The 14,068-nt window shown below is 46.4% G+C and overlaps 7 protein-coding genes across 7 annotated transcripts; 5 read left to right on the forward strand and 2 right to left on the reverse strand.

The window, feature by feature from the left end:
* Positions 1-76: 76 nt before the first annotated feature.
* Positions 77-1,425, forward strand: LOC108047365 (elongator complex protein 5). Its single transcript, XM_017127515.2, has 3 exons — positions 77-242; positions 314-1,001; positions 1,072-1,425. The coding sequence occupies exons 1-3, from the start codon at positions 194-196 to the stop codon at positions 1,163-1,165; spliced, it is 831 nt and encodes a 276-aa protein (XP_016983004.2). The 5' UTR covers positions 77-193; the 3' UTR covers positions 1,166-1,425.
* LOC108047363 (xylosyltransferase oxt) lies at positions 1,335-5,561 on the reverse strand. Its single transcript, XM_017127509.2, has 3 exons — positions 4,627-5,561; positions 4,092-4,252; positions 1,335-3,599 (listed from the first exon to the last, which is right to left on the reverse strand). Exons 1-3 carry the CDS (start codon positions 5,315-5,317, stop codon positions 1,821-1,823), a joined length of 2,631 nt encoding a protein of 876 aa, XP_016982998.1. The 5' UTR covers positions 5,318-5,561; the 3' UTR covers positions 1,335-1,820.
* A 259-nt stretch (positions 5,562-5,820) lies between these two features.
* Positions 5,821-6,530, forward strand: LOC108047367 (protein FAM98B). Its single transcript, XM_017127517.2, has 2 exons — positions 5,821-6,225; positions 6,284-6,530. The coding sequence occupies exons 1-2, from the start codon at positions 5,895-5,897 to the stop codon at positions 6,475-6,477; spliced, it is 525 nt and encodes a 174-aa protein (XP_016983006.1). The 5' UTR covers positions 5,821-5,894; the 3' UTR covers positions 6,478-6,530.
* On the reverse strand, positions 6,512-8,786 carry LOC108047366 (protein ecdysoneless). The gene is made up of 2 exons (XM_017127516.2): positions 8,432-8,786; positions 6,512-8,361 (listed from the first exon to the last, which is right to left on the reverse strand). The coding sequence occupies exons 1-2, from the start codon at positions 8,709-8,711 to the stop codon at positions 6,581-6,583; spliced, it is 2,061 nt and encodes a 686-aa protein (XP_016983005.2). The 5' UTR covers positions 8,712-8,786; the 3' UTR covers positions 6,512-6,580.
* Positions 8,787-9,550: 764 nt separating this feature from the next.
* On the forward strand, positions 9,551-11,000 carry LOC108047361. Its single transcript, XM_017127507.2, has 2 exons — positions 9,551-9,664; positions 10,054-11,000. The coding sequence occupies exons 1-2, from the start codon at positions 9,635-9,637 to the stop codon at positions 10,915-10,917; spliced, it is 894 nt and encodes a 297-aa protein (XP_016982996.2). The 5' UTR covers positions 9,551-9,634; the 3' UTR covers positions 10,918-11,000.
* A 368-nt stretch (positions 11,001-11,368) lies between these two features.
* Positions 11,369-12,772, forward strand: LOC108047352 (peritrophin-44). Its single transcript, XM_017127498.2, has 2 exons — positions 11,369-11,699; positions 12,168-12,772. The coding sequence occupies exons 1-2, from the start codon at positions 11,369-11,371 to the stop codon at positions 12,770-12,772; spliced, it is 936 nt and encodes a 311-aa protein (XP_016982987.2).
* Positions 12,773-13,070: 298 nt separating this feature from the next.
* Positions 13,071-14,039, forward strand: LOC108047357. Its single transcript, XM_017127502.2, has one exon. It carries the CDS (start codon positions 13,077-13,079, stop codon positions 14,019-14,021), a length of 945 nt encoding a protein of 314 aa, XP_016982991.2. The 5' UTR covers positions 13,071-13,076; the 3' UTR covers positions 14,022-14,039.
* Positions 14,040-14,068: the final 29 nt, after the last annotated feature.

Below are 14,068 nucleotides of genomic sequence, written 5' to 3' on the forward strand. Positions count from 1 at the left end.
TAAAAAAATATTTAAATAATTTAATCTGGGGAAAAAGTTACTGCGCAGCCCTAGCCGCACCATTTATGCCAGTGTGACCGTTTTAACCATCTGGAAACACCCTAGCGCCTCTGTTTAACAGCACTAACAGCGCAGCTTCAGCAGAAAGCACAATTTAAAATAATCAAATAATCACACAATAAATGCTGGCAAAATGCTATCCAACCTGCTGGTGACCAAACAAAAAGTGGTCCTCGTAATAGGTGAGTCTACAGTGGTGACCCCATTTGCCTGCCAATTAATGCGCGCCTCCACTTCCCTTCCCACCCAATAGATGAGCTAAATCGGGAGCGCATTGCCCCCAAGTTCATCGGAAGTTTACTGCACGAACAGGGACAGGGGGCGGAAACCATCAAGGCCCTACCCACCGGCGTCAGTCTGAAGCACGTGGCCACCTTCGAGGCGTTAATAACCGAGCTCTCCAACCACAACAACAATAACTCCACTCAGGCGGGAGAAGCCGGCGATCTGGAAGGTGGTGGCTCACCAGGATCCAAGTCCTCCGGTTTTAATGTCATCCTGCCCACCTTGGCCGACCTGCTGTGCTACCAGTCGCCCGCCTTTATCTTTGGCTTCCTAAACCGTCTGCGTCGCTCGGAGTACGTTCGCCGTGTGTTCCTCTGGGCCTCTCCTCAGCACCTACAGCATCCCCATGCCGCCTACATCCTGGCTGGCTGTGAGTACCTGGCGGAGTTGGTTCTTCGCCTGGAAACCGATAAACTGTTGTCGCTGATATCACGAAAGCCTGGTGGCGGAGTGACCAACAGACGATTCTCCTGTCAGGTCAGCAAAACCCAGTTCCAAGTAACGCCGCTGGACGGAGGACTCCCAGCGGGTGTCTCGCCCAAACAGCCTTCCCCAGAGGTGGAGCAAAATCCACAGCCGGCCAGCAGCACCTTCAAAATCGAGCTTGATGAGGACGAGGTGGTGGCCCGCAATGCACTCACCCTGCCATATGAACGGTGAGTGGAGGATCTATAACTAAAAGATATTCCAGAGAGACTTTAAACTTATATGTTTTTTATATTCCAGCACCAGCGAGCCGTCCGAGGGCAACATTATCTACACGCCCGATGCCGACGACGACTTCGATGAAGAGGATCCGGACGAGGATCTGTGCATCTAGGCTGCCCGCCGGCAGCGAACGGCAGTACAAATAGCCTTGGCTTTAAGTCTACTTAAGTCTAATCTACTAAATACATCAAATACCTGGAATTCCGGCCCCAAAGTTCCGCCAAGGGGTGTGTTTAACGTCCAAAAGAGGAGCAGAATGAATCTTTGAACGACCAGTTTAGTACATGTAGAATTGCTCATTTATTTTGGATAACTTGATATGTAAATCAAAAAATCGAAGAAACTTTGTGAATACAACTGATTCAATTGCTATCTGGTGGTGCCCTAGCTTATGACTTAGTTAAGGAATTGCGTCTAGCTAACCTTATGTACAGTTAACTCTGGATTACCTCCACGATATTTGGCTGCAATGCAATCATTTGGTGTCCAGTGCGTTGCGTATTTACAAGGCGTTCAAACCTAACTAACTTAACTAGTTCAAAAATTCTATGCTCTATTATTGAAAAAATCAAATTACAAAAGGAGCGGCGGAATTCCGCATCCGGTCAAGATGGCGCTTACAAGTTCACATTTATCACAACAATCTATACGAAAACATTGAGGAGAAAAAGGAGCTATCAAAAAATGGTTAAAAGTGGATCGGTATCTAAATCTTGGCGAGTATTTACACTATAGAATTAATAACAAAACTGATCAATGGCAATGGCTCATTTAAGCAGGGCATCCACATCGCTCTTGGGGTCGGGAGCCAGTGAGCTCCATGCGGAATCGCTGCAGAGTGGCAGGGACTCCTCGGTATCCGCTTCCACTACGCAACTCTCACGGAGTTGAAAGAATTGCCCGACCAACCGGTCTATCCAACTGTGCAGGTCCTGGCCTAGCATCCTTCCATGTGCAAGGGATTCCTCGCGCATGGTGATCTGCTCATCGTCGGTGTGCAGATGTTGTTGCCACTCTATGGGCATCTCGAAATCCTCGGGCAGTGCCACTGCCAAACCGGCGTTCAGCATTTCTGCATCTGAGGATTTCTCTAACGGATATCCTTTATAGTAGGCCAGTGGTGATATGAGAAACTTGAGCTGTGCATAAATAGAGTTGCGACCTATTAACTTGGCTGTCCAAATCCCGGGTGTGATTGGATGTTTGAGCAGGGTTTTCGAGTGGTTTATCACATCGCTGGTGGAGTCTTCGACATGCAGTTCGTTGAAATCCTGCAGGCGACCCAGCGGATCTATCCACAGCAGAGTCAAGTTGTAGGAGTGCGACGCTGATCCCGAATCCGCAGAAGCCTGGAGTGTGTAGCTCAGAAGCAGTTCACTTTGGGGACCCAAGAGCTTTCCAAAATTGCGAGCCACCTGCTCCTTTTGATCAAAGTCTGTGGAGACCTCAAAATTGCGTAATCGCTTGCTAAAGCGGGCATTTCTCGCCAGCTTGCCTTGCTGCACTGGACGCACTCGCGTCTCCAGGTGAAGTGGTTTCCCTGATGCTCCTCTAGCTCTGTAACGCACCAGGAAACCCTTGTATTGATCCCGGTGAAGGTAGTGGGTGAGCTCTATGAGTTCTAGGGGATCCAATTTGGCTTGACGAGCAGAAAGACGCATCAAGCTATCACCAATACTCCTGGCTAAATCATCTCCTGATCCGTGGGCATCTTCTTGGTGATACAGGGACTGCCAGTAGCCATGCAGATTTGCGTACTCGCTGGTATACGGCCCGTAGAGCCACTCCTCCAACTGCAACAGCACTGCTTGGTTTATCACCGGCTCAAACTTGCGGGCAAAGAAGAGTGATTTCTGTTCTGTGGCCTGCAGCCTGGTCCAATCCTCAGGCTTAAAATCATTCGGACTGCATCCGCACCAGTCCACCACATGTTTGTACTGGCATTTGCATCCTTGCTTCCGTTTCCAGTTGGTCACGTGCAGATTGTTGTCTACATAGCTGGTACAGTGCTGCGTATTCCTTAGCACAGTGTGGAAAAACGACTCCGCTGGCAAAAGGGTATGCCGAAAGAGCTTGAGCAGAGCCTGCAGTAGCTCATCATCTTCCTTGGGATGGGTTACATAGGCCACGAAAGGTCGCGATAACGCCACCCAGTCACTTCCGCCATCTACTTGGATTCCCGCTGGCAGCTTGCGATCTCCTATCCTCCACATGTGCGTGTCGCACTCCACGAACGTCTTGTCCAATCCCTGCTTCTGGATAAACTTTTGCGTTTCACGACCGTGGCCCTTGACGAAGTTCCTGCCCGGATTGGCACTCATGAAATCCACCAATTTGTCGAGAGTCTTTACGGGAAAATCACTTTCACTCAGGTTGATCACAAAGTCCCAGTGCCAGTTGGATTGCAGGAGGTCCTCCATGCACTGGAGCAACATAGTCAGCAGGGAGGCTCCTCCCCATATCGTTGAGAATCGCTTGCGAGCCAAACGGATGTTGGGAAACTTCGACTCCAGTTCCAGCAGGTTCCGATACAGGTAATCTTGGCGCTGAGGGAAAAAACAAGAAAAAATTTTAATACATTTCAATGGTTACATATAAACAAAAAAAACTCCAGTTAAAGCAATTTAGCTAAATACCCTATTAGCATTAATAACTTTAATCCAAATAGTTAATTCAATCAATGTAAAATCTAAAGAAAAATAACTGACAACGCGTTAGTGTTGATATTTTTATGAACCTGAACGCGCACTACTCAGTCATAGTAATTCATTTGTGGGGCTAGGCAATTAGTATACAATGTAAATTAAATGCATCGCTTATTGTGCACTTTCCTGTATTAAACAAGACACTTTATATAACCAGTAACTATGTAGTTCAAGGCTTTCCTGATACAGCTATTCAGCTGGTTAGCTGTAAACCATACCATACATAAATCAGTTTCAGTGGCCAACTATTTTGGCCGTCAGTGTGTTAAATTGTGCAAATTAGCGCAATTAATTGAACACGCTTTAATTGCCGAGTTCCGGCCGTTGACCCACCTCGTCCACATGAATGTAGTAGACGTGCTCCGGAGCGTAGAGCGCCTTCAGCAGTCGATGCACCTGTCGCAACGCTCTGCCGTTGAGCGTCAGCAGAAATGCGATCCGCACGCGCTTTGTTCCCGCCGGAGGAGTGGTGGCTGCCAGCTGAGCAGTGAACTCTGCAAGAGAAGACATTCATTTTAATAAATATACTGGTCTCACATGCTGTATTTCAAGCTGATTTTGCTCTGATAAGGCTTTAAAATAAGAAAATAATACAAAAAGAAGGCATATCTAATTCGAATTAACCTGACTAAATAGTTAAATAGGAAAAATTAATAATACTTTTCCTAGTCGAAAATTATAATATTATAGAATATTTATACTTTATATTATAAATTATATCAAGCATATATGTACATATTTGATTCAATAACTGCAAACGTTACTAGCACTTTGGTTTTCAAACACGTGATATTATAATACAAGCATTATTAATGTACTGGACTCGAAATGATCCCAATCCAGCTATAAGATCATCTACAGTACTCACTGGCTATGCCGGTCTCGTAGATGTTCATGGCGTAGAAGCCACCACAGATCTCCTTGGCGTTGCCCAGGCACTTGGTGTTGCAGCTGGAATCCGGCAGTTTTGCGGCACTTGGAGGCGTATCAAAGCCGCAGAAGCACTCGCGTCCGTACTGGACACCTGCATAGGGATAGCCGCTCTGGAGGCACAACTCTACACATTTGGCGGGGGAATTGGACGTCTTGGAGCTGCTGTAGTAGCCTGCGAGGAGGCGGCGATCCTTCTCATCCTTGTAGCAGCCCAGAGACACGTTGGCCGTGTGGTTGCCCGCCGGACAGCTGCTCCGGAGTTGGGGGGCATAGAAGCGACCGGCTTGGATGGCGCAGGCGATGTGCGCGATATGTTCTCGGCAGTCTTTCGTTTTGGCGCGCTGCAGGGCGGAGATGGCCTCCCTGGCGAGGATGTCGCACTCTGGCTGGAAGCCCAGTTGCTGAGCAGTCAGTTTGGTCCTGCTTGGTGGCTGGACTCGCTCCTGAGCCTGCGGCGGAGGTGGACTGGCGGGCACCTCAGCCGCATCGAATCCGGAGCCGGAACCGCCGCCCACGATGTCCAAAGATTTGTAGGCCAGGAACAACTGGATGGCCACGATGAGCAGCAGGATGAGGAAGAAGGCGCGATAGCGTCGCAGCCAACGGGCGGATACCGATTGCTCCATGGCTAGTGGAATCTCCAGGGGATTCTGCTCCTTCTGTGGGGCTGCTCCTCCAGATTCTCTGTGTGTGAGTGAGCTGTGGTCCGTGATTCTCTGTGGCAACGAGGCGGGGACATGTTCTGCTCTCTACTGATGGCGGGCGAAGCATCGGGATTTGTTGGTCTGGCTAATTAATGGCATTTTTCCGCGGAATGGAAAACTCGCCCCCGCACTTGCTTTACCACCAGTGTGACCGCACTTTAGTGAGGTCAAAAATACTGTTCCCACATTGCTGACATGGGCGCGTTCAGCAGTCTGCTTAAATTCCATAAACCGAAACATAAATAAATTGGCTGAAGTTAATACAAATTATTTTATGCAGAACAGAGGACAACCATAATCGATTTTTTAAAATATATTAGTTAATTTTAGATAAGATCTGTAATGAAAAAAGTAGTTATTTTTCGTGACTTCCACCGTCACTTTGCTGAACGCATCACAGCTGTTCTTACTGACTATTAAAATACTGCTGAGCGCACCCCAGCTTCGAACATATGAAAAACACAAGCGGGTGGAATTAATATTGATATATCTCAGAATAATGGTCGATCCGAACCGGAAGATAAATCGCCTGGCCGACAAGGACCTCAACTTCCTGGAGTCGTGCGAAATAGAGTTCGCTGGTCGCTTCACAGACGACGATCCGGAGTTTATGGCGCACTGCAGCAAACCTTTGCCGGAACCGCCAATCGTGGAGAACTGGATGGGCGGAGGAGGTGGCGGAGGCGGAGGTGGCTTCTCGGGCGGCGGAGGAGGTGGTGGGCACCCTTACCAAAATCGATACAACGGCCATCGAAGGGGTGGTGGCGACAGAGGCTGGCAGCGACGAGGAGGCGCCGGCTATCACAATAACCAGGACAGAGGATTCAGGGGTAAGTCACGGGTAGCTCAATGTCTATATATAGTAACCTAACATACATGCACGCACAGACAACCGGCGCAACAACAGATACGATCCCAGAGAGCGTCGGGATCGCTATGAAGGAGGCAGAGAATCCGGATCTGGATCTGGTGGCTATAAGCGATCTCATGATCATAACCAACGCAATGACCCCCCCAACAATGAACCACCCATGAAGGTCAGACGCGACTATGGGAACTTTGTGCCTGCATCCAAGGATTAGTTAACAAAAGTAGTAAATAAGAATACTCTTCATATTACAATCAATTATTCACATTTACGTTTATTTAATGGACTTAAGACTAGACTAAACCCTGTAATTCCGTTTAAACGGCCGATTCGGAGATGTCTTGGGGGTCTTGATCCTCGCCAGCTGCCGACATGCCCACGCCCATGGCGCTAAAAAGATTGGACACGGGTCCAGCGCCGCCCACCTGCGATTGGTAGCTGTCCATCATGTTGCGCAGCGTGTTTACATTGATATTGATGGGCTCAAAGTCCTCAATGTCGTCGAAGTCCTCCTCGTCCGCCTGCGGAGGAGCCTTCTTCTTCTTGCCGTGGAAGGACTTGCCCACACTGGTTTGGGCCAGCTCGCGGTCCATCTGTTCCATGTACGACTGGATCTGTCGGTCCAACGGGAAAACACTGCCTCCGCCGGACAGCGCTTTCATATTCCTCTCCATGTCCTCCTCATCCGCATAGTCGCTCATCTCTGAGGTGGAGTCCCAGTTGTCCTCGGGTATGACAAAATCCAGGAAATTCCGCACATGGGTGGTGTCAGGCTCCTCAGACTGGATGAGCGAGTTGCGCTGGCAGGCCCTGCGCATGGAGGGATTCTTTTTGACCTTTCCCCCCAAACCAGAGGAGGTCCTGGCCTGTGGCGGCGGCTCATCATCGTCGGAGTCCAGCTCCGGCTCCTCAAGTCCGCTATGCTCGATGCCCTCGTAGTTGGACTGCCGATCGAGGAATTCCGAAAGCTGCTTGGTGAATTCCTCGGCATTCATCTGGCCATTCGGCTTGTAGAGCTTCTTGGGTCCATAGCGATCCTGCAGCATTGAGTCCAGATCCTCGGCGCTAATGTTCAACCACTCATCCGAGTCGCTGGGCTGCAGGTTGTTCTGCTCATCGCGCAATTCCTGTAAAGCCACCTCTGGTGGGTGGAGCAATAGGTTGAGGATCTCGGCACCTGCTTGTGAGGCGGTGCGAAAACGCTCCTGGTTGCCACGGAAATAGTCCTTGGCCTTCTCGAGCAGCTCCTGGTACTCGGCACTGCCCTCGATGTTCTTGCGGAAGTATCCTTTGCCCTCTAGACTGCGCAGATACGCACGCCAGGCGGGCATCTCCTCCAGCTTCTGACCCTCGACCCGCTTGGCCTGTGTTGCCAAAATCTCCAATCCGCTAGCCAATTTTACGCCTAGCAGTTGTTCCTTGTACCGCTCCGGCTCGGCTACGGGATCCGTGAGGTTCCAACCGAGTCTCTTTTCGGGGAGATACTGTTGGTGCGACAACATGGCGTACAGACAGCGAGTAAACCGCACGTTGGTGCGCAGGCGCTTGGCCTCCGGTGGGAAATAGCGCATGGTGCGCAATGCCTTCACGTCCAGTGAGTCCCGGTCACACAAAGCCCTCACCGCCGAGGAGAGCAGGCGTGGCCGGTGCTTCAGGAGCTGGGCTGCACTCTGTGGGAGTTCCAGAACCTGGCGATGGATGGAAAAGTGCGGCTGGGCGATCTGGTACTCCTTGAGCCGCGTATCAATGCAGGACTGTATTTCCCGTGAGCAGCGATACAGGGTGGGATTCAATCGGATACGTTGCACAGCAGTGGCCATTGTCAGGGGCTTCTCCTGGCTGCTGGCGGCGGAATTCTGGAGCAGATGCAGGTTGCCACCTACGAGGTAAGCCCTCTGCTCACAGGTCTCCGGAGAAGCCCAGTCGGGCAGGGCATCCGCCGCCTCGATGAGCAGGAATTCCCCATCCGAATCGCTAACCCGGGCAATGCAATCACTGCGAAACCGCGTGATCTCCGTGAGCAGATAGACGATGAACCACTCGTCGCTGATGTTGTCGCCGTAGTGGGTTACGCCGTGGAAGTGGGGCGGGAGGTCACCTGGGCGGGGCATGGAATGCATGGTTTAGTATGCAGAAATATGGCTATTTATAGAATCCCTAGTGCATACCCAGTTCCTCCTCCTCCTCCAGGTTGATTTCCTCGTTCAGCAGGCGCTCCTCGGCACTGCCCATCCGGATCTGCAGGTGGAACTCGTCCTTGTGCCACAGATAGCTCCGCTCCATGGATTTTTCCTTGACGATGGCCGCGATTTCGGTGCGGACCTGGAGCATCAGTTTGCGTAGAATCGTCTCATCTTTCATGTTTTCCGGTATCTTGGGGAATATGTAGTACTCCACGAAGTCGTCCTCGCGGACAAACTCCAGATTGCTCCCTGGTATCTTGCTCATCCTTTGTCCTTTATTTTTTGCGTGGGAAGGGATTGCTCCTTTTGCTCAGAGTTACCAGATGGTGAAATTGTATTCCCATCGTGTGCTCTTAAACATTTCTGATTATACACTAAAAAATCCACTTTTCCCGGTAAATTTAAACGTGGTAGAAACGATGGTGCACAACTTTGATAAGCCTTTAGTGGGGACACAGTCCACAATCCACTTCCTTTAACTATACTATAATCTTCTTTTTGAATTTGAATCCCATTTTACTCATTTATTAGCTCCAACTATCTATTTTTAATTTAAGTATTCAAACAAAAATAATAGCAAAAGTTTTAACAGAAAGTCTAATACTTGTTATAATCATTTATTAAGTGTAATGCATACACAGCAATGGTTTCAAATTCGATTCATTTTTATTTTCAAAAACCATATTGCTTAATATTATATAAAGTTAAAATTCTACTTAAAAATCTCATTTACATTACAAACCATAACATTTTTAAAATTTCGTTTGGTTTAGTTTTTCAATGAAGTTGTTACTTTATTAAAAGAAAGTAAAGGTAAATATTTATCCACAGACACTTAAAAGTGCTCTAAATATTTCGACCAAGCCAAATCCCGATGTGTTTACTGATTAAACACCCACTCCACTATTTTTGTAAATATGGTTTACTTACTCATCATTGCGGCATCCCAGTCTAGTTGTTGTAATTAGAATCGTCGTAGCGATTGCCACTTTGCCCAACTCCCATTGACTTTCGAAAGTTGATAGGCAAACAAACACAACAAAGATATAAAACGCTATCTAAAGTCTGCTATTTGGGGCTTTTAATGCTGTTACCAGAGGAACGTGCAATCAGACAATTGAAGATTCTCGTGGGAGTTGGACCTAAACTAACTTGGAAAAGACAAAGAACCAAAGCGAATACGTCATCATGTGTTTAGAGAAACTACTAGTGAGCCTGGTATGTATTATTGATTTTGGAATAGGATAGGCTTATCAGTTCTCTCATTGAAATATGGTTTTGGAATGTTCAATTTTTAGATCCAAATCATCAAATTTAAAAACAACGATTCGCACAAAATATGAAATTTAATTTAATTAAGGAAAAGTAATTATAAGCATTCTTAAACTCCCATTCATATAGAAAATTGATTAAAAGATTGCTTTTTCCTCTATAATAAATAATAATAAAAATAAATCTTTTAAAAAAGTCTGCAGAAATTTAAAAAAATCTATAAAATTAGTATAGAAAATACCCAATAAGTTATCAATTTTATTGAAATCTTTCCATTTGATTATTTAAATATATTTATTTGTGACAGTTTTTTAATGAATATTTCTCATATTTAGCTGCTCTTTAATGTGGTGGGTCTACTATTAGGAGCCACTGTGACCACTCGACGCATCCAGCCGCGGGAGACGAACTCCTGCGAGGGTCGCCAGAGTCCAGGACCCATTTGCGAATCCTGCGAGCTGCTGGCCACCTGTGTGCGCCACTCGAATGGATGGGTGAACATCCCCGTGGAGTCCTGCGACGTGGCCAATGGATATTACTGCAATGCAAGGCTGGGGAGCTGCACCAACGAGACGGGACCGTGTCATCCCTTCGGGATCGAGGGCAATTTCCAGTGCACCTCGCAGGGCATCTTTCCGGATCCCTACGATTGCCAGAAGTACCACATGTGCTACTTTGTGGGCGCCACTCTGGTTGCCGCTGCCGTGGATTGTGGCAACGACAAGGCCTTCGATGCGAGGACTGGCCAGTGCACTTTGACCCTGAGCGACTCCGTGTGCCTGCAGCGACAGTACTACTGCCCAAATGCCGGACACGTGGCCGCCTGGCCCACGAATCCCAACATATTCTACGTCTGCAAGTCGACGGTTAACCAGAACCTGAACGACACCATCGTCATCTATCCCTCGCTGCACAGGTGCAACGATGGGGAGTCCTTCGTGGACTATGTCTGCCGCAGTGGCTCGAATGTCCTGCCGCCCAACACCGATGATCCCTCGGTCATCATCGAGGATCCCAATGACTCGGACTTCTCCGTGATGCCCACCACCTGTCAGCACGTGGGTTTGATAGCCGACGGCAACGATTGCCGGAAGTACTACTACTGTTCAGCCCTGAATGGCAGCCTGCGGCACATGGATTGTCCTGAGGGAACCCACTACCGCCCGGAGTTATCCTCCTGCGTCCTGGGAACTTGCTAAAGGGGACGCTGTATTGTATTTTATTTGTTCTTCTAACCAGAACCCTTATCCCTAAATAAACATTCGAGTAAACGACACATTAATCACGTTTTTATTTATTCTATATCAAAAATAATATAATTTATAAAAAATACAAGCTTGAATTAACAAAAATAAAAATCAATTGACTTGTTTTTAAAATAAATGCAATAAATATAGAATGAAAAGGGAAGAAACCACAAATTTCCTCTTTCTTTTCATGTTGAATTGTCTAATCAGATATTTGATAAGGTAAATATGTATCAGTTCTGTTCGATGCATTTAATTTGTTCGCAGTCATTTTTCATCAAAAGGGTTATTAACTTTAAGAATATATATTTTTAATCAACTCATTCAGATGAAACACTTACTGCCTGATAATCTGTTTCTATATAAGAAAGTGCCGAGGGGGTTCATTTAAGCAGTATTCAACATGGAATCATCCTTACTTCTCAGTGTTCTCCTGCTTTTCTTTGCAATTCATTTTAGCAGAGGATTGGACTGTCCAGTTGGCTACCACTTTGATGAGAATATTAAAACCTGCGTTTCTGAGGTCACCACTGACTGTATCAACCACAAAATCAAAAAGTGTCCAATAACTACAGCTGTGAATGAGTACTGCCTTTGTAAGGACAAGTACCTTCAAATATGGAAATGTCCCGAAGGAACCTACTTCGATGCCAATCAGTTGGCTTGCAGGATTGGAACGGTGGAGTGCCAGGAGGAGTATGAGCCATTCAAATGTCCAGATGCCACTTCAAATCGTGTGTTTTGCCTGTGCATAGTTGGCAGATTTTATACAAATGAGTGTTTAAATGGATATACTTTTAATGAAGACCAAAAACAATGCATAAAAACATAAAGAAAAGATTGTATAGCTTTGGGTCATCTGCATTTCCCGAAGCTGAGATGTATCTAAAATGTATTTATTATTTAAATTTGTACGAACGTATCGAGAAAATGTAAGAAATAAAAACAATGCAGAAATGGTCTTAATTGCCTTTGTTCTTTCTTTCTAATTGTTTCACCAAGGTCATACAGTTTCATTAGAATGACTTTATTCTTGGCCTTCAGTGCAGTTTATCTTTTAATTATTGAGAAACATTCTTTCCCTGATTATCTGGACCTATATAAGAAAGTGCTGAACAGGTCCATTTCAAACTTGATTAACATGGAGTCACCTATACTGTTTACTTTGCTGATGGTTTTCCTATACTTTCATTTGGGAAAAGGTTTGCACACATTTGAGAAGAACAGTTACCAGTATCGATTGGATGAAAATAATAAATCATGTCCAGATGGTTACTACTTTAATGAAACAATCAAAACCTGCGTTTCTACAAACATCACCAACTGTACCAACCTTGAAGTCGCCAAATGCCCAATAACTACAGCTGTGGATGAGTACTGTATGTGCAAGAATATGTATATTCAGATCTGGAACTGTCCAGAAGGAACGTACTTCGATGCCAACAGGTTGATATGTAGGATTGGAACAGTGGAGTGTCAGGAGGAGTACGAGCCATTTGCATGTCCCAATGAAACTTCAACCGATGTCTTTTGCCTTTGCATCGATGGTGAATTCCATTCCAATAACTGCCCTAATGGATATACCTTTAATACCGAGCAAAAGCTTTGTCTGAAATCTGGTTCTGAATTACCCGACTCGGAGTCCTCATCTGAAAAGTGTCAGAGATATGGTCTATTCGGGGATCCCACCGACTGCACTGGATATTATCATTGCCGCGAAAAGGGCAGTGAAATTCAGTATTCCAGATGTTCTGGAGGAACTATCTTTAGTCTTACCTCTTTTGGATGCGTTACGGGATCCTGTTAATCTTTGTGCTGTTCTTCAAGTTTATATAAAGCAGATATTAAAATAAAATATATGACTATCTCATTCTATTCACTATTCACTTTATCCTAATTTAAATTTACAATATATAGGTCCTCCAAAAATTCATTTTTGTTAATGTGAAAATAATTTATCTTCATATTTTCATTATAATTTTATCAACAATTAGTCAATTTCTTGATAATAAGAGCTTATCAATTTAATTAGGTCGAAGACATTTTGTGTGGCTGATTAGGAGTTCCTATAAAAGAGAGACTCTTAGTTAAACCGATATACAGTCTTCGAGATGAGGTCTTCACTCCCGATTTATATACTCCTGCTTGGCCTGGCGTTAGGAACCACTAAAGCTGATGATAATCCTTGCCAGGATGTGGGCCTGGCCGGCTTCGTTTGCCTGAACTGCACCACCTTGGGCTACTGCATTCGCGATGGCACTGGAAAATGGGAAACGAAATCGATGTTGGACTGCCAGTCGGAGCACAATTTCTTCTGCAGCGACGAGGGAACCTTCGGATGTACTTGGCAATCGCAGTGCAAGGTGCCGAAAAGAGGTCCTTTCCACTGCCAGCAGGAGGGTTCGTTCCCGGATCCCTACGACTGCAGGAGGTATCACAAGTGCAGCGATCAGAGTGTGGACAGTCCCCACATCTGCTCCAATGGAGCTGGTTACTCCACTCTCACGGACTCCTGCGTCCTTCCCCGGGAAAGTGAGCAGTGCACGGAGGAGCAGTTCAGCTGCAGTCGATCCGGACAAGTCGGTGGTTGGACGGCGGACAATCGGTACTTCTATGTCTGCATCGATGACACCGAGAGTTCCCTGTATCCAGTGATGATGAAATGCCGAGAGGGCTACGTTTTCAACGGCTACAGTTGTGTTCCTGAAAGTGCTTTAAAGAATCTGGATGGGAGCTTACAGGAAGAAGAGTCCAGCAAATGCGTGGATAAGACTAGATACGAATGTCCTTTCCGAACTTCCGAGATTCAGTACTGCAAATGCGTCGATGGGGAACAGCAGGTGATAACCTGCCCCTCTGGCTTCCATTTCGATACCAGGATCATGACCTGTGTTTCCGAAAGGATCCATCAGTGCAAGGACTTCGAGGTCCTTAACTGCCCCAATGTCATCGCCAAGAATGAGTACTGCATATGCATCGAACAACAATTGCAGATCTATGATTGTCCAAAGGGACACTACTTTAATGCTGAGAATTTGTTGTGTCAAGAAGAATAATGTGAATAATTGCAATAGTCTCTTTTTGTACTGCGATGATGGAATAT

The sequence above is a fragment of the Drosophila rhopaloa genome, unplaced genomic scaffold (genome assembly GCF_018152115.1).
Source record: "Drosophila rhopaloa isolate 14029-0021.01 unplaced genomic scaffold, ASM1815211v1 contig_163, whole genome shotgun sequence".
Lineage (NCBI taxonomy): Eukaryota > Metazoa > Arthropoda > Insecta > Diptera > Drosophilidae > Drosophila > Drosophila rhopaloa.